This window comes from Podarcis pityusensis, assembly GCF_964106645.2.
Source record: "Podarcis pityusensis genome assembly, chromosome: 13".
Taxonomy (NCBI): domain Eukaryota; kingdom Metazoa; phylum Chordata; class Lepidosauria; order Squamata; family Lacertidae; genus Podarcis; species Podarcis pityusensis.
In genome coordinates, this window is record NC_138038.1 from 45,118,115 (window position 1) to 45,143,717 (window position 25,603).

A 25,603-nucleotide genomic window follows, 5' to 3' on the forward strand; every position below is an offset into this window, starting at 1 on the left:
GTACCCCGTGGGGGACGGAGATAAAGGAAGCACACTTCCCGTCGCGTGCCCGTAGTTCGAAGCTGAAACCGGGCAGCCGGTGGGGAGCCGCCATCTTCGCTTAAGGCGGCGAAGCTCAAGAGGCCATTTTTGAAGTGGGTTCGAGTCTCTACGCTACAGATGTAAGAAAGTACTGTACAGTACTAGGATAGTGTTTTTATCCGGAAGCTGGGATCGATGAGAGCTGAACTGCTGGAGAGCCGCACACACACACAGACACACAGTGCTTTTTTTTCTTAAAAAAATGTTTAGTGGGTACTCTCATTTTGATTCAAGAAAAATCACCATTTTATAGTTCAAATCGGGGGAAATAAAGATATTAAACGGACAAAAGTACAAAGATTCGCAAAATGTTTAGGATATGCGTACCCCCCAGAAAAAAGGACTGTATTTATATAATTTTTATATAAATATTTGGGCAGCATTATGTTCTACCCAATCTCCAAATACAGTAGAAACCAATCCAGGCCTTCTTTCAGGTGCAGGAAATGTGATCTTGTTTAAAAATTGTACTTTAAGAACAAAACAAAAAAGCATACACACAACCGTACTTAATTAGCGAAGGCCAAAGTTTCCAGAACGGGAGACGAGTGTCACTCTTATTGTGGCAAAAACGCATCTATCGTGGCATAACCTTTCATTGACTGGAGCTCACCTTTGCCAGATCCTGAGTTACACATGGTTTAGGGAGACCAAAATGTGAAACTGCTAAACTGCAATACTGGTAGAGATTCAGTGCCATCTCTGGCAGTCGATTTCAAGCATATTATATGTATTAATCGGCATACCAGTGTCAGGATGACTGTGTTATCGATGGCTGTTTTGCAAATTCATTGCCATTGTAAGGCACTTATTTATCACCGTCCTAAATTTTCTGCAGTTCATTTCTCTCTGAATTCATGATTCGCACCCTAACTCCCAACTCTGTGTGTGTGTTGCAATTCAATATAACACTTCGTGCATCTGATGGACTGGAGCGAAAGCTTATGCCACCATAAATTTGCTAGTCTCTTGCAGCAGAAAGGAGTCTCCTGGCACCTTGAAAGACTTAGGCAGCTTCCCCTCTGGAATTTGAATAAGAGCAAAAGATGTTGAGGATGGTAAATGGGGATGGGTGGGGAGGATTAGTTCTGAGAAGGAAGTGCCCCCTCTCCTTTGGACGGCTGCCAGGTTGAAGCTGCAACAAAGGAAGAGCTTGAGCTCATAAGCCGCTAAATAGCATTATCCGTAACCGATGGGAAGGGGAGGGGAAGAGAATCGGATGCTGCAAGCCACTTCCTTGACACATGGAAAGAGGTTTCTAAGCTTGATGCAAAGGTGCTTAACCAGCACTGCAGATTATTATTATTTTTTTCAGTTGTCGACCAAAGATGGATGTCAACGTCCCATTTCTAAGAAAATTTTTTTTATTAGTATTTGTTACTTATTTACAAAAAAAAAATGGTATCCAAAGGAGTCCAGGGCTGCAAACAACAAACTGAGAAAGCATCTTAGGAGCAATTCCAATACAGATGCATCCTGGGGAAGATCTCAAAAAGCTTGTAGGAAGACAAAGGTCTTCAGTAGGTGACAAGCAGACAGCAGAGATGGCACCAGCCTAACGTTCAAGGGGAAGAAGTTCCATACAGTGGGTGCCACAGCAATGAAGGCTTGAGCGGTATATTGTATTGGATGGGCGCAGAGATTGATTGGGTATGGGGTGAGAGATTCTTTCAGGTGATTATTTATGAATCAGGTGATTGACAGTTGTATCAGGGACCACATGAACCCTTATATCCCAGCTTGGTCACTGAGATCGTCCGCAGAAGCATCGCTGGTCGTTCCCCAAGTTGACAAAAGCTCACCTGGCAACAAGAGACCGAGCCTTTTAGTGTTACCGGCCCAGTATTGTGGAATAGTGCAACAGTGACTCCGCAATGCCTTTCATTTAAAACTTGAAACATCTGCTGGAAACTTTTCTATTCCATCAGGTTCATGCTTCATCATTTAATCAGGTATTCTTCTTCTTTTAAAGTTAACTCTTTTTAATACAAATACTTATGAAAACAGCCCTAGAAGCAGCTCCCCATCCTGGCTAAGAGGAAATGTCTTTTTCTAAAGCAAAGAGTGCACCACTCTTTAACTCAAGAGTAGACCCCTTGAATTGAATATAGATCTTTTAACCATCCCCATTAAGTTCAATGGGCCCATCCCAAGTAAGACTAATTTTTTTCCTTCAGAATTATCTTTATTCATATGCAAATGCTAAATATTAAAATGCATACAATTGAGTTAAGATGTATTTTGTCAGGAGGCAGCCCTTATTTAGAGAAAGACATAAATATTCCAGATAAATGGGGTGGGGGTGGATGGGGGAGAAATGCATTTGGTGTGGGGGGGGTCAGACTCTCTTTACCTCGGACTCCCCTGTACTCATCACTGCCTCCTGCTGGACAGACTGCTATGTACAGTGGTGCCTCGCAAGACGAAATTAATCCGTTCCGCGAGTCTCTTCGTCTTGCGGTTTTTTCGTCTTGCGAAGCATGGCTATTAGCGGCTTAGCGGCTATTAACGGCTTAACGGCTTTAAGAAAAAGGAAACAAACTCGCAAGACGTTTCGTCTTGCGAAGCAAGCCCATAGGGAAATTCGTCTTGCGGAACGACTCAAAAAACGGAAAACTCTTTCGTCTAGCGAGTTTTTCGTCTTGCAAGGCATTCGTCTTGCGGGGCACCACTGTACCGGTAACTCGTATCTTACAGGGAGGTTACATACTGAGGGTCCACATGTATACAGTGGTACCTTGGTTTGCATACGTTTTGGATTACAAACATGTCCAACCCGGAAGTGCGTGTCCCGGTTTGCAATTTTTTTGGGGGGGATTACAACCATTTTTTTTTTTATTATTATTATGAACAATTTTTTTTTTAAGGCCCCACTGGCGAAAGCGTGCCTTGGGCTACCACCTGTTTTGGTTTACAAACGGACCTCCGGAACGGATTATGGTTGTAAACCCAAGGTACCACTGTACTAAAAAAATGTATAAAGCCAGGAACCCAGGGAACTGCCCCCACCCCCTGCAAGGTGGAGGGCTGTTTACCAAAGTTTGGGTTTCCTCCACTCTCCATTCATTTATCTATTCCACCCAACCCGTGCAATCGCGCAAGTTAAATGTGTGTGAGTTGTGAGTTACACACAACTGTGAGTTACCTGTATTTGAAGTGTACGTGAAGAGAGACCCTTTTGGCTTGCATCAATTGCAGTGTGTGTGTGTGTGTGTGTGTGTGTGTGTGTGTTGGGGGTCAACATCAGGGGGCTAAACCAGGCGCCCCTCCAGCCCTTTGTAGAAAGAAAGAGCCAAAGACTTGGTAGTTCTGTCAAACTGCTTTTATTGGGGAGCTCAAGATGTCCTTCCCTTCGCTTGAATGGACCGTCCGGCATCCTTGCCCTAATCTAAATGAGACACACTTTCACTTCCTTTTTCTTCTCCCCTGCAGGGTGTTTGCCGTGCTTCCCTGACCCGCGACAGGATCCTGCCTTTCGGCCGACGGACATCCAAGCTACATTTTAAAAGTAAAAGACTAAAATGTTGCTAAAATTAAGACCGGAGCCACTTCTCTTCTTGCGGGACTGCGCTTGGGGAAAGGGGGGGGGGCGTCCCCGCCAGCCGGGGTATCGCTAAAACAGTTCCGCCTGGAAAAGATAGGAAAGGAAAGGAAAAAAGTTGGTTCCGGAACTGGAATATTAATAGATAACGTGTAAAACGTGCAGGGGTAAGCAAGGAAATAATAAAAGAATCAATTGAATAATTATTAAACTACAACAACACAACAAGATGGAAGATGTTAGAAAAATATATTGAAATCACACATGGGTAAAGGGAAGTGGGGAATTTATAAAAATTTCTAATATAATATTTCTAATTGTGTTGCATTTATATATAGCAAAGGGAAGTCTATAGCGATTAGGTGTGTTTTAATCTAGTCAACTATGTAATAGGCTTATGTTACAAAACTAATATGGATTTTGAATTTGATGTTTGTAATTCTTTTTTGGTTTTGGAATAAAGTTTAAAAAAAAAGAAAAGAAAAATTTAGGGAAAAAGAAACCACACTCACTCACCCTGTGGTCTACCTCCTTGCAAATCACTACTTTGACACCTGCCTCGCAAAAACGTGACTGCTTTGTTCATGGCAAAGCATCCTGCAAAGTCGATCCAGAGAGTGGATGACCAAACTTTCCAAAATCTGCTCATCGTTATGAACTCCGTAACACTGAAGAACTGGTGCATGTGTTTGCTTGCTTTCCTCTTCCCTCCTCACCCCTTTTTCCTTAAGTGTTCTATCTCTTAGACCGCAAGCGGAGATGTGACTCATTGTTGTTATTTGTAAGCTATTCAAGGAGCCTTTCGGGGCTGAGGAGAAATCTAGAAATGCCTTAAATGTGCGGGGAACTAAAAATAGGGTCTTCTGCACCTTTTAACAGGTTTCTTGGAGACATCCAACTGGATACCTTTGGGAACAGGATGCTGGGCAAACATTCAAAAGACAGCCATTCCCAGGCTAGCAGCAACACGCTGTGCTCCCTTCCCTCCTTCAGCCCAACAGTCCCCATCAATTTACTCTCGCCTCTCCTTGCTAACTCTGGAAGTTTTGACAGGGTTGCCATATTTCAAAAAGTGAAAAACTGGAGACAAAAGTTGTTGAGCTTTCTTTTGCAAAATCTCAAAGAGAGGTTTCTGAGCTATTTTAAAGGAAATTTGCCAAAATCTACGCTTTCGACATGTGTTGCAATACGTCTGGATTTTCCTGGACATTGAAGCGTTTTCTGACGAATCCTGGCTACGTCTGAGAAATTCCTGAAGTATGGCAACCCTAGTTTTACATTGGGAGGATAAAGAATATGCAAACCATGCCTGTATTTCTTGCCACTTCAGACTCTACCTTGCCCTGAGCATAGGTATAGAGGAAGCTATCTTTTACTGGGGGCTCTTGGGTCCATCTTAGCTCAGTACTGTCTACTCTCTATTGTCTATTCTCCAGGTCCTTTTAAGCAGGGGACATTCCTGGCCGTACATGGCGATGCCAAGGGACCTGGGACTTTCTGCATGCAAATCAGATGCCGTGGTAATGAGCTACAGCCCATTTTAGAAAGCAGAGTCCTCCCCAATCACATCCGAGCCATCATCACCCCCACACAAGGACCATCTAGTGAGAGGGAGAAGAGGAATGTTCTCTGCACTTTGCACCTTTTAAAGCTGCTTCCATGGGCGAAATCAGGAGTGTGGAACCTGTGGCGTCCCCAATATTGCTGGACTCCCCACTCCTATTAACCCCAGCCAGCATAGCCAGTGGTCAGGGATGATGGGGGCAGTTGTTCAGCAACATATAGAGGGCAGCAGATCTGCCCCACACCCCCCAAGCGGTATACACGATCTCTAAGTAGGACCCTCGTACCTACGGGACCGCCTCTCCCAGTATGCCCCATGGAGGACCTTAAGGTCCATAAATAGTAACACCCTAGTGGTCCCAGGCCCTAAGGAAGTCAGATTAGCCTCAACCAGAGCCAGGGCCTTCTCAACACTGGCTCCGGCCTGGTGGAATGCTCTGTCTCATGAGACGAGGGCCCTGCAGGATCTGATTTCTTTCCACAGGGCCTGTAAGACAGAGTTGTTCCGTCTGGCCTTTGGTTTGGAGTCAATTTGATTCCCTCCCCCTCTTTCTTTTTTCCTTTCTCCTCCTGTGATGAGGCTGCATTTTAATGTTTTAATGTTGTATTTTAACCTTGTTTTTAAGTTGTATTCATTCAACTTGTTTTTATTATTGCTTGTTAGCCGCCCTGACCCCGGCCTTGGCTGGGGAGGGCGGCATATAAATTATTATTATTATTATTATTATGGCTTCCAGCAGCAGATACACTGGGCAGAACAGCAATGGGGGTGGATTGCTCAAGGCAGTGACGGCGTACATAGCAAACCACCGAGGGCGCTGCTCGTAACAGCGTCCACCCAAGCCCATACACCTGGGTCCCATCAATCCAAACCTCCCTTTGCCGTGAATCACAAATCCTATCACCGGTCAGATTTCAGAATTTCATAGAATTACAAATCCCACTTCTGGCTGAGCTTTGGCCAGCAAATTCCGCGTCGCAAAGTTGCACAGCAGCTGGAGATGGACAGACAGGTTGTGCACCCACAGAAGTGACCACAGGAGAAATGGCCCAGAAAGAAGAAGAGTTTGGATTTGATATCCCGCTTTATCACTACCCGAAGGAGTCTCAAAGCGGCCAACATTCTCCTTTCCCTTCCTCCCCCACAACAAACACTCTGTGAGGTGAGTGGGGCTGAGAGACTTCAGAGAAGTGTGACTGGCCCAAGGTCACCCAGCCGCTGCATGTGGAGGAGCGGAGACGCGAACCCGGTTCCCCAGATTACGAGACTACTGCTCTTAACCACTACACCACACTCTGCCGTGGTGTATCTGCAGAGGCACAACGGGATTCCTCCATCTGCCCCAACTGCAACACAACATGTCTCTCCCACATTGGCCCCTGCAGCCACAGCAGGCGCTGTGACTCTCCAACAACTTGACTTCACTTCTCCCTTGTCCCTCGAGACGGATGCCAACCCAACCCACCAGGGCCCAGCTTCCAACTCCACCACCAGGCAAAAGTTGCAGCCATAATGGGTCTCCTCCACCTTGCCTTACCTGATGGAGGTGCTACGTCAGGGTGACATTACTTTTCCCCCTTCCCTTGGTTCTCAGGGATGACCTCCGGGGCTGGGGCTGGGGGCGGCGGCGGAAGCAGCAGCAGAGACCCCACCGGCGGCTTCTCCTTGGCCTCGCTGGGAGCCACCTTCGCGGGAGTGACGCTGGATCCGAAGAGGCCGTGGGTGCCCGCGTTGGATGCCGAAGAAGAGGAGGAGGAGGAAGCGACACCACTACCCCCACCGTGAGCAGGCTTGGTCGGGAGGCCTCCAGAAAGGAAGGCCGTGTACTGGTTCCAGAAAGAGAGGGGGCCCACCCCCACGAGCTGGGCTGGGATGTCGCGCCCCAGGAAGTCCTGGAGCTTGACCTGCCCCCCTGAAAGCACCGGCACGGGGCCTTCTAGGGGCAGGCGCCTCCCTCGGCGGGCCTGGCTGCTGCTCCACACGTGGCCACTGAGATTAACCTTTCGGAGAAAGACGAAAGAGATGGGCACTTAACACAGGCGGTGCCCTGAGCTGACACTCCTAATAATAATAATTTATTATTTATCCCCCCACCCATCTGGCTGGGTTTCCCCAGCCACTCTGTGCAGCTCCCAAGAGAATATTAAAAACACAATAAAACATCAAACATTAAAGACTTCCCTAAACAGGGCTGCCTTCAGATGTCTTCTAAAAGTCCTTGACATCTGATGGGAAGGCATTCCACAGGGTGGGCGCCACCACTGAGAAGGCCTTCTGCCTTGTTCCCTGTAACCTCACTTCTCGCAGTGAGGGAACCGCCAGAAGGCCCTTGGTACTGGACCTCAGTGTCTGGGCAGAATGATGGCAGTGGAGACGCTCCTTCAGGTATACTGGGCCGAGGCCATTTAGGGCTTTAAAGGTCAGAACCAACACTTTGAATTGTGCTCAGAAACATACTGGGAGTCAATGTAAGTCTTTAAGGACAAGTGTTAAAATGGTCCTGGTGGCCACAAGGGGAGGAATGCTGCTGGTTTGACCCAGAAGACAGGAAGCTTCCTCATATCGAGTTAACCCAGCTCACTATTGTCTACACTAACTGGTAGCAGCTCCATACCCTCCAACATTTCTCTGACAAAAATAGGGATGCCCCATTCCATAAGGATAATTTTACTGTTTATACCCCACACATCTTACTGGGCGGCTTCCAACATATTAAAAAACATAATAAAACATTTTTAAAAAGCTTCTGTGTACAGGATTGCCTTCAGATGGCGTGTGTGTGTGTGTGTGTGTGTGTGAGAGAGAGAGAGAGAGAGAGAGAGATAACTCCATAGCCTCCAACATTTCTCCAATGAAAATAGGGTCATCCTAAGGAAAGGTGAGGGACGCAGGTGGTGCTGTGGTGTAAACCACTGAGCCTTGGGCTTGCCAATTGGAAGGTTGGCGGTTTGAATCCCCGCAACGAGGTGAGCTCCCGTTGCTCAGTCCCTGCTCCTGCCAACCTAGCAGTTCGAAAGCACGTCAAAGTGCAAGTAGATAAATAGGTACCACTCCAGCGGGAAGGTAAATGGCGTTTCCATGCGCTGCTCTGGTTTCGGTGTTGCATTGCACCAGAAGCGGCTTAGTCATGCTGGCCACATGACCTGGAAAAACTGTCTGTGGACAAACGTCGGCTCCCTTGGCCTGTAAAGCGATATGAACGCCGCAACCCCAGAGTCATTCGTGACTGGACTTAACTGTCAGGGGTCCTTTACCTTTAAGGAAAAGTGGGACATTCCAGGATGAAATCGGAAACCGGAATGGCTTCTCTAAATCAGGGGTGTCCCCTGGAAAATAGGCACGCTTGGATGGTCAGCAGCTCTCCAGGAATTTCAGGCAGGGGGCATTCCTAGGCCTACCTGTAGATGCCGGGAACTGAACCGGGGAACTTCTGCACGCAAGGCAGATGCTCTGCCGCTGAGCTATGGCCCTGTCCCATTTCTATCATTCGCCATGGCTTCTAAGCATGCTTCCCAATGGAAGCAACACCACCTTAAATGGTGCCCACCATAGCTGTCAACTTTTCCCTTTTCTTGCGAGGAATCCTATTCGGAATAAGGGAATTTCCCTTAAAAAAAGGGAAACGTTGACAGCTATGGTGCCCGCATGTGCAATGCCGAACATCAAAATATAGGCGGCTGCCTATATTCTGCTGTTTCAAAGACTTTTGATCCACAGCTGCCATCAAAATTGCTCAACCCCCACTGCAAATCAGGTTTATTATAAGAATTCCCAGACTTTCAACTGCTTGCAATGAGCCAAAAGCAAATGAAATAGCTAGGCACAAAGGATGCTTCAAGCGGGTTCCCCCAAATTCAGCTGAAATTGCAACTTGTACTGGCTCTTCACTGGTCCTGCTAGCTAGGGATGATGGGAGTTGTCCAACAACAGCGGAAGAACCAAGTTTGGGAAGTACTGCAAGAGAGACGAAGCAGAGTGGCGACAGCAGCACAGATCTCTGACCAAGAAAACTAGGGTCTAGTGACCGTGGTACAGGCCTTCAGCCAAAACTCCTTCCTCCCCTTTCCGTTATGTTAATGTTGCTTTCCTTTCTTTCGTGCTTTCACACAATTCAGGTTTCTGTGTGTATTGAGGGGGTTGTTACAGGTTGATATCTGTTTTGTTGCTTTCAGGATTATAGCTATTTTTTAAAAAAACAAACGGTTTCTTTAAATTTTCTGGTAATTTCCTTAATATATTTAGTTTACTGCATGCATGCTTTATGCCACTTTCATTTCCTTTTCGGGAAAAAACATTTATTTAAAAATAAATAACAAACACCAACAAGCTACGCCACATGGGGACAGGAAGCTGCAAGCCTTTGTAAGGCCTAGGGTCATCAAACTGGGCTGCTGCTGTACTGCCAAGATGCATTTTAAACCTTCGGGCTTCAATAAATATGCGTTTACAGGGATTCTATCGCTACAGACTTTTATTTTGTTGCTTCTAAATAAACATATCACGAACTGCCGTGTGATCTTAACTTGACGGGTGGTCCAAGTGGAAGAAACGAAAATTATAAGGCTATAAAGATGTTTTGCCACACTCCAGAACTGTGAGGCAACGTGGTATCGTATTCCCTACAACGGTGCCCTTTGTGCCCCAGTTCTGCCTCTAGAGGGGGGCAGAGAGCGCACCAAGTGCAACCAGCTTCCTGTGTCAATCCCGTGCAAGGGAGATGTACTTCCTGTAAAGATGCCTTGCACTCCCCAGTTCTGCCTCTAGAGGGGGACAGACAGCACGCCAAGTGAAGCCAACTTCCTGAGTCAATAAAGCGATGGAGAAGGAAATCACAAGGGAACAGGGGATAGGCAGAACACTTACTATAATAGGAGACACCGAGAAGGAGCAACGGTCTCTCCCTTACCTGGTGGTGGGCAGCCAGTGCGTGCTTGCGCAATGCGGCCCTGTCGGGGAAGGCCTGCTTGCAAATCCCACAAACCAGCGTCGGCCCCTCTTTGGCTTGACTGCCCTCTTGCTTCTCCGATGGGCCTTCCCCGCCGGTTTCCTGTTCCTCCTCCTGTTCTTGCGGCATTGCCCCTCCTGACTTTTCCCCCTCCGCCTTCTCTTCCCCTTCCTGCATGGGCCGCTGAGGGCTTCCAGGCCCTGATGGCAAGGCAGCATTGGTGCCACCGTCTTCCTCTTCCGCCTGCACCGCTTCTCCCCCTTCCTTGGTAAGGCCCGGAGCTTCCTGTTCCGGGCTGGAGGGCCCCTCGGCCTTCTCCCCTCCACTTTCCAGGGAGTCTTCGTCGGTGGGTTCTTCTTCCTCCTCCTCCGACAGTTCCTCGTCTTGTGGAGGGGCCTGTTGCTGCGGTTGCTGCTGCTTCTCGCCTTCCCCCAAGGTGGCCCCTTCTGAAGTCGGGGTCTCAGGGAGGAGCGCTCCGTTGGGGATCTGCCCGCCCAGGTGCATGCGGACGTGCTGCTGGAGGCTAACGGCATTGGTGAACTTCTTCTGGCAGATGGGGCAAGAGTTCTGGGCCCGCGCGGCCGAGCTGGTTTTGTGGCCCACAAAGTGAGCGCGCAGGTTCCCCCGGGTGGAGAAGGCCCGCCCGCACACCTTGCACTTGAAAGGCCTCTCCCCTCCGTGCTGCCCGTAGTGGAGCTGCAGGGCTCGAGGGCAGCTCAGGACCCGCAAGCAGATCACGCACTGGTTGGGCCCTGAAGAAGCGGGCAGGGAAGAGGAGGAGGAGGACCCAGCCACAGCTTGGGCGGCCGTGACGGGAGCAGAGCAAGAAGATGACGGAGACCCCTGGCGGTCAATCTTCTCCACCAGCTGCTGGAGCTTGGAAGTCTCCGAGGGAGACGCTTCCAGCACGTAGGGGAAAGGCCCCACCGCTGTGCCCGCCTTGAAGTGATTGGCTAGCAAGGCCCAGCTGGGCAGCGATCCCACCAGCTTCCCCAGCTGAAGCCGGGCACCCTCCGTCTCCCTTTCTGGTGGGGTGTTCTCGTCCCCCTTCCCTTTCGCCTCCACTGCCTTCATCAGAACCAGCTTGTTGAAGCCGGGCAAGGCCTGGGCTGCCGCCGACGGGGAGGCCCCGGACAGCAGGGTGAGGCTCTCGGTGGCGCTCAGGGCCTTGCGTTCGGCGGTGGGCGGAGGGGTGGTTTCCTCTCCGGGCTCGGCCTTTTCGGGCGGCACCGACATGCCATAAGGTAGCCCCGAGGTGGTGAGGACGTAGTCCAGGTGCTCTGGGACGGGATGGGGGTTCATCTGGACGTGGGGGTATTTCTCCCGGTGGCGGTGAAAGTGCACCTTGAGGTTGCCGCGGGTGGTGAAGCGGTTGCCGCAGATGTTGCACTTGTAAGGGCGCTCGCCCGTATGGGAGCGCAGGTGGATCTGCAGGGCGCTGTCGCTGCCAAAGACCTTGCCGCAGAAGCGGCACTTGTGGCGCCCTCCGGGCTTCTCCTCCAGCCTGCTTTCTAACCCTCCTCCTCCTCCCGCTCCTCCCCCGTTCTTCTGCCGCAGGAGCCCCGGAGATGTCGCCTGCTCCAAACCCCGGGCGCTGCCCAAGCACTGGGCGGCCAGGATGCCCGTAGCTGTGGGGAAGGCCGGAGCCAGGAGCTGCTCGGCCTTGGGCACTCGGGCGCCTCCGGGGAAAGGGTGGTAGAGGTGGAAGAAAGCAGGTTTGGGGACCTCAGGGGAGCTGGACGCCTGGGTCCTCCCTGGCTCTGTTTTGATGGAGAAGACCGGCAAGGGGGGCTTGGGAGGAAGAGACGCTCCCGGGGCCGGCTCGGAGGAAGGGGTCGGGGAGCCCACCTGCCCCAGGGACCCCAGCAGCAGCACCTGGCGGCAGATCTGCTCGGTCATCTGCATTTGGTGCAGCTGGCGTTGCTGCAGGACCCGGAGCTCTTCCAAGATGAGGGGGATGTTGAGGTGCCCGGCGGGGACAGAGGCGGAGGAGGCGGGCAGTGTTGGGGGAGGCGGGGGAGGGGGCCGGGGAAGGGCCGCCTCTTGGGTTGGGTCGGACAGCAGCGTCCCCGATTCGACGTCCATGCTCTGAGGGCTCTCGGGACGGACTTCCACCGAGGAAGAGGAAGACGAGCAGGAGAGGCTGGAGTGGTCCTGACCAGCGGCGGCTGTAGCTGCCGCCGCAGAGGAGCAGGTGGGCTGCTCCGAGCAGCAGGAATCCACGTGAGCGGACAACTCGGAGGGATCCTTGAAGTTGGTACGGCAGGCGGGGCAGGATAATGGGGCTGTCTCGTCCCCAGTATCTCCTGCAGAGAAAGGGAGACAGAGAGAAAGGGGGTGGGGTTATTTTGGATCAGCAATCTATTTCTTTCATCACATTCATATATCCCATACTTTCCTCCAAGATGGTGTCCGTAGTTCTCCTCTTTCCCATTTAATCCCCAGGTAGGTTAGGCTGAGGGAGCAACTCACCCCAAGTCACCCAGTGAGCTTTAGGGCCGAGTGGGAATTTGAACCCTGGTCTCCCAAGTCCTAATCCGACACTCTAACCCAGTGTTTCTCAAACTTGGGTCCCTAGTTGTTGTTGGACTCCAACTCCCATCATCCCAGCTAGCAGGGATGATGGGAGTTGTAGTCCAACAACAGCTGGAGACCCAAGCTTGAGATACACTGGTACCTCGGGTTAAGAACTTAATTCGTCCTGGAGGTCCATTCTTAACCTGAAACTGTTCTTAACCTGAGGTACCACTTTAGCTAATGGGGCTTCCCACTGCCGCTGCTGCACGATTTCTGTTCTCATCCTGAAACAAAGTTCTTAACCCAAGGTACTATTTCTGGGTTAGCGGAGTCTGTAACTTGAAGCGTATGTAACCTGAGGTACCACTGTACTCTGCTCCAACCACTACAGCACTCTGGCAACCAAGCCCACCTTATCTTTAACCAAAAAGATGCACAGGACAACTGCAGATCAGATAGAAGCTAGTGGCAACACTCAGATTTTAGTGAACGGAAACAGGATGCAGGAGGTCCCAGCTTCAATCTTTGACATCTACATGAAGGACGTGGCTATCAGTGGCTACTGGCCATGATGGCTCTGCTCTGCTCCCTTGGTCAGAGGCAGTTATGCTTCTGAATACCACCGGCCGGAAGCCACCAGAGAGGAGAGTGTGCCTGTGCTCGGGTCTTGTTTGCTAGCTTTCCACAAACATCTAGTTGACCACTGTGAAAACTGGATACAGTGGTACCTCGGGTTAAGTACTTAATTTGTTCCGGAGGTCTGTTCTTAACCTGAAACTGTTCTTAACCTGAGGTACCACTTTAGCTAATGGGGCCTCCCACTGCCGCTGCGCCACCAGAGAACGATTTCTGTTCTCATCCTGAAGCAAAGTTCTTAACCCGAGGTACTATTTCTGGGTTAGTAGTCTGTAACCTGAAGCGTATGTAACCCGAGGTACCACTGTACTAGACAGCACACACCACTGGCCTGATCCAGGTTCTTCTTATGGCTGGAAACAAGCGCTCAAATTTCACCAGGCACGTTTTGCACCTGGCTATCGGCCACTTGTGACCAAGTGAAGTTGCCCGGGCGTCAGGATGGTGCCTTGACGTCTCCACCATCTGGAGGTGCGTGCCTGCGGATCCTAGGATCCGGGCTGTTTTCACACACTAGAAAGACATCCTGCAGAATTCTATCCATTATATTTTATCTGCACCATCGTAATGAATTTCTGGAACCAAAAAGTCGTATTGAAAAATACACGACTTTCGAGCCATCTGGCCCCAAATGGCAACTAGGCATTCCGTTTTGGCAACTGTAACCCTGGTTTAAGGAGCCATTTGGTGCATAGCTTATATAACTGAGTATCTAACACTAGTTGGAGATGTTCCTTGCTTGAAACTTTGCCGGTCAGTGTAGACGATACTGAGTTAGGCAGACCAAAAGTACAGTGGTACCTTGGGTTAAGAACTTAATTCGTTCTGGAGGTCCGTTCTTAACCTGAAACCATTCTTAACCTGAGGTACCACTTTAGCTAATGGGGCCTCCCGCTGCCACCGTGCCACCAGCACGCGATTTCTGTTCTCATCCTGAGGTAAAGTTCTTAACCCGAGGTACTACTTCCGGGTTAGCGGAGTGTGTAACCTGAGTTGTTTGTAACCTGAGGTACCACTGTATAAGGAAGCTGGCCCATTTAATGCTCACAACTAGGTACGTCCTCCAATTTGTGTTACAACCCTCTCTCTGCTCAACATCTGCCAATATTTTGATGTAAACATACAGTGGTACCTCAGATTAAGTACTTAATTCATTCCGGAGGTCCGTACTTAACCTGAAACTGTTTTTAACCTGAAGCACCACCTTAGCTAATGGGGCCTCCTGCTGCTGCCACGCCGACAGAGCACGATTTCTGTTCTCATCCTGAAGCAAAGTTCTTAACCTGAAGCACTATTTCTGGGTTAGCGGAGTCTGTAACCTGAAGCATATGTAACCTGAAGCGTATGTAACCTGAGGTACCACTGTATACTGTATTATATTAATTATATTATACATCTAGTTAATGCAGCATTTGTCAAGCTTGGGATTCCCAGATGGTGTTGCACTACAAGTCCCAGAATCCCCAGGCAAGCTGCCAATGGTGAGGGTTGACTGACAGCCGCTCTTTCGGACCTCTGGTCCTTCCATCGGAGGTTCTTTAAGCTGGAGATGTCGTACTGTGAGGCCAGTAGCTTCTCCATGCAAAAGCAGCTGCCTTGCTGTAGCCCCCTCCCCTAACACACTACCCCCCACCAGCAAGTACCTGGTTTTGCAAATACTTTAAAAAGAAAAAATGAAAGACCATAAGATAAGCCCCAGTGGATCATGCCAGTGGCTCGTCTAAGTCCAGCATCCTGTTCTCACAGCGGCCAACCAAATGTCTATAGGAAACTGATAAGCGGGATTCTAGCACAAGAGCTCTCTCCCTTCCTGCAGTTTCCAGTACGCTTCTGGTATTCAGAAGCATCACCTCCTTCAACTGTGGAGGCAGAGCAAAGCCATCAAGGCTAGTAAGCCACCGAACGCCTTAACCTGCACAATTTTTTTCTAATCCACTCTTAAAGGCATCTAAGTTGGTGGCCATCGCTTCCTCCTCTGGCAATGAGTTCCATAGTTTAACTACGCACTATGTGAAAACGTAGTTCCTTGCCCCCCCGTCCTAAGAGGGAGAAAAACTTTTCTCTGTCTGTTTCCTCCATATGTTGAAAGCAAGCAATGTTTCTACTTCTCATTGCCATCCTGTTATACAAACAAACCTGCTAGCCCAGAAAACGTGGCAGGCATGCCAAAGAAATCGTTCTACCCGGACACTGAGGTCCTGCGCCAAGGGCCTTCTGGCGGTTCCCTCACTGTGAGAAGCCAAGTTACAGGGAACCAGGCAGAGGGCCTTCTCGGTAGTGGCACCCGCCCTGTGGAACACCCTCCCACCAGATGTCAAAGAGAACAACAACTACCAGACTTTTAGAAGACATCTGAAGGCAGCCCTGTTTAGGGAAGCTTTTAATGTTTGAGGTTTTAATGTTTGTATTTTAATATTTTGTTGGAAGCTGCCCAGAGTGGCTGGGGAAGCCCAGCCCGATGGGCGGGGTATAAATAATAAATTATTATTATTATTATTATAAATGGAAGGAAACAAAAATATAGAAGAACCTCCTTCGTTGGAGGTTTTTAAGCAGAGGTTGGATGGCCATCTGCCATGGATGCTTTAGCTGAGATTCCTGCATTGCATGAGGTTGGACTAAATGACCCTTGGATCCCTCCCAACTCCAAAATCCTATCATCCTACAAAATGGGAAGGCAGACAAACAGATCTCATGCAATTTTAAGAATGGAAAAGAAAGATTGGGATCACCATGGCAAACATTTTTTTTTAATTACCTGAAAGCCCAACCCACATCCAACTAATTTGCAAGCCCCCTTCTCCAGCAACCCACCTTTGCAAGGTTCTGCCCATTCATACATCGTTCTCTCTAGAAAAGAAGGGAGGAAGGAAGGAAGGAAGGCAGAAAAGAAGGAAGCACACCTGAAAATTATCCACCATATTCCTACAGAACAGCTAACAGGGGGTTCTGACTTCTGGATGGAGACAATGGGGACGGAAAGGCACAAACAGGGCATGGCAAATCAAATAGGAGTCTGTCTGGCTATTTGGGTGGGGGGGGAAGGGGCAGGATAAACTACTAGGGTGGATGCGTAAACGGGCTGATGGCATGCAGGAGCGCGTGGGGAGAGATGGGCGCCTGGAGGGAGATCTCTGGGCCCGGCTGCTTCCCCTCCAGCCCTTGCTAGGAGGCCACGGCCGCCAGGTCGCCCCCTCTCCCCTTCCCCAGCCGGCTGGACCAGCCACGGGGGCGAGGAGCCCACCTGCGGCCTCGCCCATCCTGCAGTCGCCGCCGGCGCCCGCGGCTCCGTCGCCCGACGCCGCCACCTCCTCCGGCTGCTGCTGCTCTCCGTGCGCTCGGGAGCCGCTCATCTCGGCCCGCCCGGCCGCCTCCGATCCCGGAGGATGGAGGAAGAGGAGGAGGCAAGCGGCGGCCAGACGAGCGGTGGGCTGCCGAGAGCGGCTCCCACCCGGCCGCAGCAGGGACCTCTGGTGTCGGGAGGGCGGCTGCCGCCGATGGAAGGAGAAGGCGCTGCGCCCCCGTGCGCCCTGGCTCCGGAGCGCACCTGGAGACGGAGGGATGGAGAGCCAGGAAGGAGGGGGGAGGCAAGCGGGCCAAGCCAGGACGAAGGAGGAGCCCTGCTTTTAGGAGCCCCCCCCCCAAAAAAAACCCGGACCTTTTGCAAACAGACACATTTCCTTTTTTTAAAAAATGTTGCATTTATATTAGCCCACCTTTCGTCCAAGGAGCAAGGCAGTGTACATTTAATTTTGGTAAAAAAATATTGCATTTGTATTGGGGGGCAGGGAGGGGCACCTGCCCTCCGATCAATAATAATCAATAAAGATACATAGCAAACTGAGGTTCTGCCCCTCCAACAAAAGGCCTACCCCCCCTAAATTCCTGGCTACACCTATGCCTATATCCCAACTTTCCGCACCCCAAGGAGCTCACTGTACCTGGTTCTTCCCCGCCACATTTAATAATAGAATCGTAGAGTTGGAGGGGATCATCTAGTCCAAACCCCTGCAATGCAGGAATATGCAGCTGCCCTATATGGGAATCCCCACAACAATATATATATTTATTTAAATGTTGCATTTATATTATTCCACCTTTCCTCCAAGGAGCTCAAGGCAGGGTACTTTTCATCTATGCTCTTAATTTTATTTCTTGCATATATATCCCAACCTTTTCTCCCAAGGAGTTCAAGGTGGCATACCTGGTTCTTCCCCATCACACTTAATACCCACAATGACCCTGTGAGGTAGGTAAGGCTGAGAGACAGTGACTGGCCCCCAAGGTCACCCAGGGTGTTTCAGGGCCAAGTAGAGTTTTGAACTCTGGTCTCCTAGGTCCAGCACTCTACCCATAGTATCATACTAACTTTCCCTGAAAGGTGGGTTAGAAATCTGTAACAATCTTAATCGCAATCTATTTTTAAGGAGAGGGGCTCCCCTTAGATGGATTCCCAAATTGCAAACAAAGTTGCCCATCTATGTTATCATCTTCTGCGCCAGTGCACATCTAGATACAGTGGTACCTCGGGTTAAGAACTTAATTCGTTCTGGAGGTCTGTTCTTAACCTGAAACTGTTCTTAACCTGAAGTACCACTTTAGCTAATGGGGCCTCCCACTGCCGCCGCACAATTTCTGTTCTCATCCTGAAGCAAAGTTCTTAACCTGAGGTACTATTTCTGGGTTAGCGGAGTCTGTAACCTGAAGCGTCTGTAACCCAAGGTACCACTGTACCACTTTGAAACTGTGGGAATAAACACAAGAGGCTGCCTTATCCCAAGTCAAACTGTTGGTCCATCTAACTCAACATGATTTTAGCAAGGGTTTCTCTCCCAGTTCTGTTGCTAGGGATTGACCTGTTCTACCACAGAGCTACAGCCCTTATTATCATACTGTAAGACTTCACACAGGACCTATGTGACCTCCTAGCTTCCGGTTCTTAATTTGATACAGAACTGCAACCTGAAAGAAGTAACTGAAGCTTATTTTATTATTATTATTATTATTAATATTATTTAAAAAATACTAAATTTGTATGCTGCCCTATACATGCAGGTCTCAGGATGGTTCACAGGATAAAATCAGAATATAAAATCACAAAATCAAAACAAAAACAACCCAATAAACCCCCAACCAAATAAACTCCATATTGCATATAATATAAAAATAGATTATATTATTGCATTTCTGTTCCCACTTTCGTGCAAGGAGTTCAAGGCAGCGTACCTGCTTCTCATTTTATCCCCATAGTAACCCTGTGAGGTAGGCTAGGCTGAGAGAAAGTTGACTGACCCAAAGTCGCCTAGTGAGCTTCGTGGCTGAGGGAGGATTTGAACTCTGGCCTTCTGGGTCCTAATCTGGCACTCTGACCACTAGACCACACAGTCTTACACACTTCAGAACATGGTGTTACTATTGGTTCATACAACGCACCCTTCAGGGCTTTTTTTCCAGCCGGAACTCACTGGAACTCAGTTCCGGCACCTCTCAGGTGGGTGCCATTGCCATTATAAGAGAACAAGGGAGGTGTTCATGGGGAGTTTGGGCCCCTATTTTTCCAGAAAAACAGCAGTGCCACCCTTGCTCTTGTGAGAGCCTAGGACACCTTACATCAAGAAAAAGAAAAAATCCATTACTGAAAACACAAGTAAAATCCCATTGCATTATTATTATTATTATTATTATTATTTATATACCGCCCTATACCTGGAGGTCTCAGGGCGGTTCAAAGAAAAGATCAACATAAAAACCACAATATATATATATACACACAGTGGTATCTCGGGTTACAAACGCTTCAGGTTACAGATGCTTCAGGTTACACACTCCGCTAACCCAGAAATAGTGCTTCAGGTTAAGAACTTTGCTTCAGGATGAGAACAGAAATCGTGCTCCGGCGGCGTGGCAGCAGCAGGAGGCCCCATTGGCTAAAGTGGTGCTTCAGGTTAAGAACAGTTTCAGGTTAAGAACGGACCTCCGGAACGAATTAAGTACGGTACTTAACCCAAGGTACCACTGTATATATAATCATACTAAAAACAACAACCCAATACCCCCCCCCCCAAAAAAAAAATAATAGAGCCACGTTTTAAAAGGGCATAGGATGCCAATCAGATCAACCAAAGGCCTGGTTAAAAAGGAATGTTTTTGCCTGGCGCCTAAATGAAGGCACCAGGCAAACTTCCCTGGGGAGAGCATTCCACAGATGGGCAGCCACTGCAGAGAAGGCCCGTTCTCATGTTGGCGCCCTCCAGACCTCTCGAGGAGAAGGGACACAAATAAGCGCCTCAGAAGAAGCAAATCTACCAAAACAGCCAACAGCACTGTGCAAAGACAACAAGTTACAATGCATCCTAAAGGCCTGCAAAAACAGGTATGTTTTCATCCGTCGCCTAAATGTAAACAAGTGGATAAACAGATCTCTACAGGGAGGGAGCTTCATGGTTGAGATGCCACCATGGAGAAGGCCCTGCTTCATGCAATAACCTCATTGACTGAACTTAGTGAAGTTCCCACGAGCTGGGCCCCTCCTGCAGATCTTACCAAATAGGAATCCTGCCTTAAATTGCATCAGACCATTGGTCCATTTAGTTTAGAGTTGTCTTCACTGATTGGCAGCAGCTCATCAGAGTTCCAGACAGGGAACTTTTTGGAAATGGCAAGGATTGAACCCAGGACCTTCTCTGTGCAAAACAGATGAGTTACTGGGTTGGCCAGTGCCAGGGAAGGCATTCTTCAGATATGTGGGGAGTCTTGGACTTTCCATCTAGCGTATATAGTCACACCTCAGCTGCCAAATGCCTCCGTTATCATACGTTTTGGCTCCCAAATGCCAAAAACCTGGAAGTAACTACTCCAGTTTTTGAATGATTTTCGGAAGCCAAACGGTTTCCAGAGAGTATTTTTCTTTTTTCTCCATTGACTTTGCTGACCGCCCTTTGATCCTCAGTTGTCGAACGTTTCAGAAGTTCATATTACGGAACTTATTACGTTCGACAACCGAGGTTTGACTGTACCACCAGAAGCAAAGGACTCTTCCTTTTGAGAGATGCACCAGCAGGTTCTCAGGTTTCTTGCAACGTGTTTTATCACATTTAGGAATAAGAAGTCATGCAGCTACACATTTGCGGGGTCTTTGCAACAGACTTTTTCTCTCAAGTGAATTGAAATCTATATAATTTGCAATCAGAGCATAGGAACTCTGCAAGTTTGGTACCTGGATGAGCTTAACATAGTTACAGTGGTACCTCGGGTTAAGTACTTAATTCGTTCCGGAGGTCCGTTCTTAACCTGAAGCACCACTTTAGCTAATGGGGCCTCCAGCTGCTGCTGCACGATTTCTGTTCTCATCCTGAAGCAAAGTTCTTAGCCCGAGGTACTATTTCTGGGTTAGCGGAGTCTGTAACCTGAAGCGTATGTAACCCGAGGTACCGCTGTACATTGGGTTCAACCTATATGTGGGGTTGCGCTTTTGCAGCTTAATGTATACTTCACAAGAGATTGGTTGCTGGAATCTAGAAATATAGAATATGTAAGCAAGTCTTAAAAACTGACGTGTCATCGAACTCCAGCTTCCAGCAGCACCTTTTCTCTCCCATGTGCAGACAACATCAACGACATCACAAGCAGCAAATACTTTACGAAATCTAACACCTTTCCTCTAACACAGACGTAGGTAAGCAATTGCTCACAAGGAGTTATCGTCTCTGCAGTGAGCACAGAACTGGACCTTTGAGGTTTCTTTCAACACTAAAATTCATCACAACTATTAAGGTAGGGTTGCCATACGTCTGGAATTTCCTGTATGTAGCCGGCAGTTGGCCTGTCCAGATTTTCATTTTTTGAAATATGGCAACCCTACTATAAGGTAGTGGAGCCTGTCACACCTTAGAACCAAGATCTCCAAAAGATTGCCCCATCCCCTATATTCCCAACCAATCACTGTGTTCTGATGGAGCAGGATTCTGACAGATACCACCTGGGTGAATTTACTTAGAAGCACCAGGCTGGAGTGCACACCGTATATTTGGGGAAGCAAAAAATTGTCCGATGATGTTTGCTTGTGCAGGATGATAAACTTGGCTGAGACCCTACCTGCCCGCAGACTGTCTCGCCAGAGTGGTGCATGCTCTGGTTATCTCCCGCTTGGACTACTGCAATGTGCTCTATGTGGAGCTACCTTTGAAGGTGACCGGAAACTGCAACTAATCCAGAATGCGGCAGCTAGACAGGTGACTAGGAGTGGCCGTTGAGACCATATAACACTGGTCCTGAAAGACCTACATTGGCTCCCAGTACGTTTCCGAGCACAAATCAAAGTGTTGATGCTGACCTTTAAAGCCCTAAACGGCCTTGGTCCAGTATACCTGAAAGAGCATCTCCACCATCATCGTTCCTCCTGGACACTGAGGTCCAGCTCCGAGGGCCTTCTGGCGGTTCCCTCCCTGCGAGAAGTGAGGTTACAGGGATCCAGGCAGAGGGCCTTCTCGGTAGTGGCGCCCGCCCTGTGGAACGCCCTCCCACCAGACATCAAGCAAATAAACAACTACCTGACTCAGAAGACATCTGAAGGCAGCCCTGTTTAGGGAAGTTTTAAATATTTGATGTTTTATTGTGTTTTTAATATTCTGTTGGGAGCCGCCCAGAGTGGCTGGGGAATAGTTAATATATTATTCTATTATTATTGTTGTTGTTGTCCTTCTTCTTTCAGGAATCCATGCTTAACTGTGCTCAGATTTCCCTTAAATAAACTTTTCTCAAAGGGACCATAAACTTTCCTGCACCTCACCAGCTTGAATTTACTCCTTTGGAGATGAGCAAAAGGATGCATCAAATCGGCTCCTTTCCTCCACCAGCCTCCATCCTGATTTCTTGCTCCAGTACAGATTCTTAGAGGAAGCTGGAGTCAATCCAGTCCAGTTGCCACAAGCAAAGGACTGAAAAGGGGCGGTGGGGGGGGGGGAGAGCGAGATGAGGTGGGTGATGGGGAACCGGGGGATGGGGGAAGAGAGACCTCACTTAACACAAGAGAGACTATCTAGGACTCTGCGAGTTACTTAGCAACAGCACAAAGAGCAAAGAGAGCGGGAGAGAAAAGAAGCAGTGTGTGGCAAAAATATGTGTGTGAGGAAGTGTGACAGAATGCATATGTGTGTGACCATCTCTTCCTGGCTCTCTGGGGTGAGGGCAGTCACACACACACACACACACACACGCGCGCGCGATATGGCGAGAAAAGCTTGCAGAAAGACTGTGCCATATTCACATCACAGTTTTAAAGCGCTATGGTTAAACCATCATGGCTTCCCCCACCCCACCCAAAGAATTCTGGGAGCTGCCGTTTGCAGAGGTTGCTGAGAGTTGTTAGGAGACCCCTCTATTCCCTTCTTGGGGCTATGCTTCCCCCAGTAGTTAAATCCTTCTTCCCAGGGAATTCTGGGAATTGTAGCTCTGTGAGGGGAATAGCGATGTATCAATAGGGGAATTCCTGAGAAACTTTGGGAATTATAGCTCTGAGGGAGAATAGTGGTGTGTCAGTTTCTCTTCCCAGGGAATTCTGGGAACTGTAGCTCTGTGAGGGGAATATTGGCCTTATAACAACTCTTGGCACCCTTAACAAAGTGCAGTTCCCAGAATTCTTTGGGGGGGAAGCCATGACTGTTTAAAGTGGGAAAGGACAAGGTGAAAGTGGCCTGTGGCAGCGATGGCATGGAAGGGAATGTATCCCACACATGTGTAACAGAGGGTGAGACAGGCCATGTCATGGTACCAGGATGTGGGCCTGAGAGGGAAGGTGCAGAAAAATGCATGTGAGAGCAGCATAGCAATTTGGGGGGGGGGGCAGGATCAAGGCACATTTGTGGAAATGATGCTCCAGTTGGCGCAATGGATTGGCTGTGTATGAACGAGGGAGGTTACAGGTGGCCAAATCCTTGCGCGCTGTCTGTATGCCATGCTCAAAATCAATGCACAGCCCCATCCTATTCTTGTTTTACTTGGAAGAAAGCCATACTGTGTTCGGGTGGATGCTTACTAACAAGTAAACGTGTGCCAGGTTGCAGCCTTTGTGTGCAAGGGAAACAAGAATGTGGCCAGGCATGTAACAAAATGGTACTAGTCATAGTGTGTAAGGCTGCAGTCCTGAAGACTGGGGAATAAGACTCACTGGGCACAGTGGAACTTGCATCCGACTAAATGTGCCTAGGACTGGGCTGTAGATAATGAAAGAAATTGCTTGGGTTGTGGTCATGCTGATTATTCCACACCGGTCAGCTTGGGTGGTGGCTCCTCCTTCTTGTTCCATTTTCCTGATCAATGCAGCTTGACTCACTTCTTTGAGTCACCTGAAGTTGTCGTGCTCTACCAAGACCTTTCTACAAAGCGCCTGAACTCTTCTTGTAGCAGACTGAGGCCTAGTTCAGCATGGGCTCAGGACTGCAATGCCTTCAGGACTGCGTCCACCCATATGAACTGACCAGGACCCTGGAGTCATCATCCGAGGTGCTTCCTCTGTGAGATGTCTGGCAAAATGGGAATGGGCCTTTTCTGTGGTGGCTCCAGGCTTGCCTGGCCCCTTCGTTGCATATCTTTAGGCACCAGGCAAAAACATTCCTCATTTCCCAGGCCTTTGGCTAATTAAACAATATGGCCTTTTAAACTGGGTGTGTGTGGTGGGGTTTATTGTTTTTGTTTGTTACTAGGTTATGTATTTTTGTGTTTTTATATTGTAAACCGCCCTGTGATTTACACCTGTGCAGATTTACACCCTGTGAAGGGTGGTATAGCAATAGTAACAACAACAGCAACAACAACATCAACAACGTATATCTGTGGGGCAGTGGGAGCTAAAGGATGGAAATATCTGGGTCGCAGATGGGGCTCAGAGGTGGGGTATAGTGGCAAGCTGAGATTTAACCCGGAAAAGCCTTCAGCCACCAACTCATTAGATGGCCTTATGTGAACCAATTTTCTCTCGCTCTCAGTTCTGCCCACCCAGTCTGTAAAATGAGCATGAGTGAGGATAACTGGCCTACCTGACAGGGTTGTTGGAAGGTTTATGATTATTTCATTTATATTGCATCACTCATTTATGCAACACTTCCTTACCCCCTAAAGAATGCGAGGATCGGCCCTCACCTCCAAGGGACCCACCGTGTAGATATGACACACGGATGATTCCTGGGATAATTTTTGTGGAGCGGTCAGAAATGGCATGCATTTTGGGAGTCAGTTGATCTTTGGGGCCTTGAAAACCCAGTGAATGTGCTGGTAACTGCATCTAAGCTTTTAAATCTCATCGCCCATCCTTCCTGTAGAGGCCATTATGTTAGTGGATGCTTGGTTGCTGATGGTAAGTCAGAGAGAAAGAGAGAGAAAGAAAACGAGGATGGAAAGAAAGTTCTTATGTGACTTCAGTACTAACAGACAAAATGCATGTGTATCTAAGCATGGCACCTTTATGCGATCAGAATTTATGCTCCTAGATAGATGTGTTTTGAGCGTGTCAGTAAACCGTAGAGAGACCCAAACCCTGAACATACAGGCAACCGGCTAGTTACAAAGCATACTTTCGGAGTTTCCTAACAACTTCCTTCCAGTTTGGAAACAAAACTTTCTTTCTCTTTCGCCTCCTTCTCACCCCTTCCTTGCCACCCAGCTCCCCCCCCCCCACGACGCGCCCTTTCCCACACTGTCGCCATCCCCCATACCCATGGCACCTGCCAGCTCTCCTTGACACCCCCCCACAAAAGAAAACACCCTCCCCTCCAGGAACCCACCGTTCTCAGAGGCTGTGGAACCTTCACAGTCGGAGATGAGCTGTTGGGGGTTCCGCTGTTTTCTCCGAGACATCCCTGCGGAGGGGCTGGGGGGCTGGGGAGGGGACCCCAAGTCTCTCTCTCTCTTTGGTGGGGAGCCAGTGGGCACCTGATCCCTCTCTCTCTCAGGAATGGGATCTCTCCAGCAACCCCCCCCCCCGAACCCAAGCCCCCTCCTCTCCCACACTCACACATACTTAAGGGACACGCCTCCTGCTTTTGTGAACCTCATTGTAAAAGCAAAACTCTTAATCTTTCTGAACACTCTTTTTCTTTTGTACTAGCAGGGATTGAAGGGGGGGGTGGGAAGAGAGAGAGGCAGAGGGCAAAATTAACTCCTTCTTTGCCTGCAGCTATCCCAGTCCTCTGCAATTTTTTTAAAAAAACCACCACATAGGAGAGCATCTGCTTTTTAACGCTGAAATGCAGCCACCTCTGTGGGGTGAGGCTAGACTCCCTACTAGAGGTGCAATTTATTTGATGGGGCCCAAAGAATTTATGCC

General features: G+C 49.0%; 1 protein-coding gene across 3 annotated transcripts; it reads right to left on the reverse strand.

Annotated features, from left to right (window-relative positions):
• Nucleotides 1-3,388: 3,388 nt before the first annotated feature.
• SALL2 (spalt like transcription factor 2) lies at nt 3,389-25,191 on the reverse strand. 3 transcript variants are annotated; one of them, XM_080978820.1, is made up of 5 exons: nt 16,529-16,724; nt 16,099-16,134; nt 10,093-12,437; nt 6,724-7,186; nt 3,389-3,709 (listed from the first exon to the last, which is right to left on the reverse strand). In XM_080978820.1, exons 1-4 carry the CDS (start codon nt 16,635-16,637, stop codon nt 6,752-6,754), a joined length of 2,925 nt encoding a protein of 974 aa, XP_080834946.1. In that variant the 5' UTR covers nt 16,638-16,724; the 3' UTR covers nt 3,389-3,709; nt 6,724-6,751. The 3 variants fall into 3 exon arrangements, with proteins under 3 accessions (XP_080834946.1, XP_080834948.1, XP_080834947.1); XM_080978822.1 differs by lacking the exons at nt 16,099-16,134; nt 16,529-16,724 and adding an exon at nt 25,062-25,191; XM_080978821.1 differs by lacking the exon at nt 16,099-16,134 and having other exon boundaries at nt 16,529-16,722.
• Between the last annotated feature and the right edge of the window lie 412 nt (nt 25,192-25,603).

Excerpts from the sequence above, each read along its gene's own strand:
- SALL2 (XM_080978820.1), bottom strand. The coding sequence starts at position 16,637 with ATGAGCGGCTCCCGAGCGCACGGAGAGCAGCAGCAGCCGGAGGAGGTG. Across the intron at positions 16,135-16,528 it reads CAGGATGGGCGAGGCCGCAG|AGAGAACGATGTATGAATGG; the intron begins GTGGGCTCCTCG and ends CTTCTTTTCTAG. Across the intron at positions 12,438-16,098 it reads ATGGGCAGAACCTTGCAAAG|GAGATACTGGGGACGAGACA; the intron begins GTGGGTTGCTGG and ends CTTTCTCTGCAG.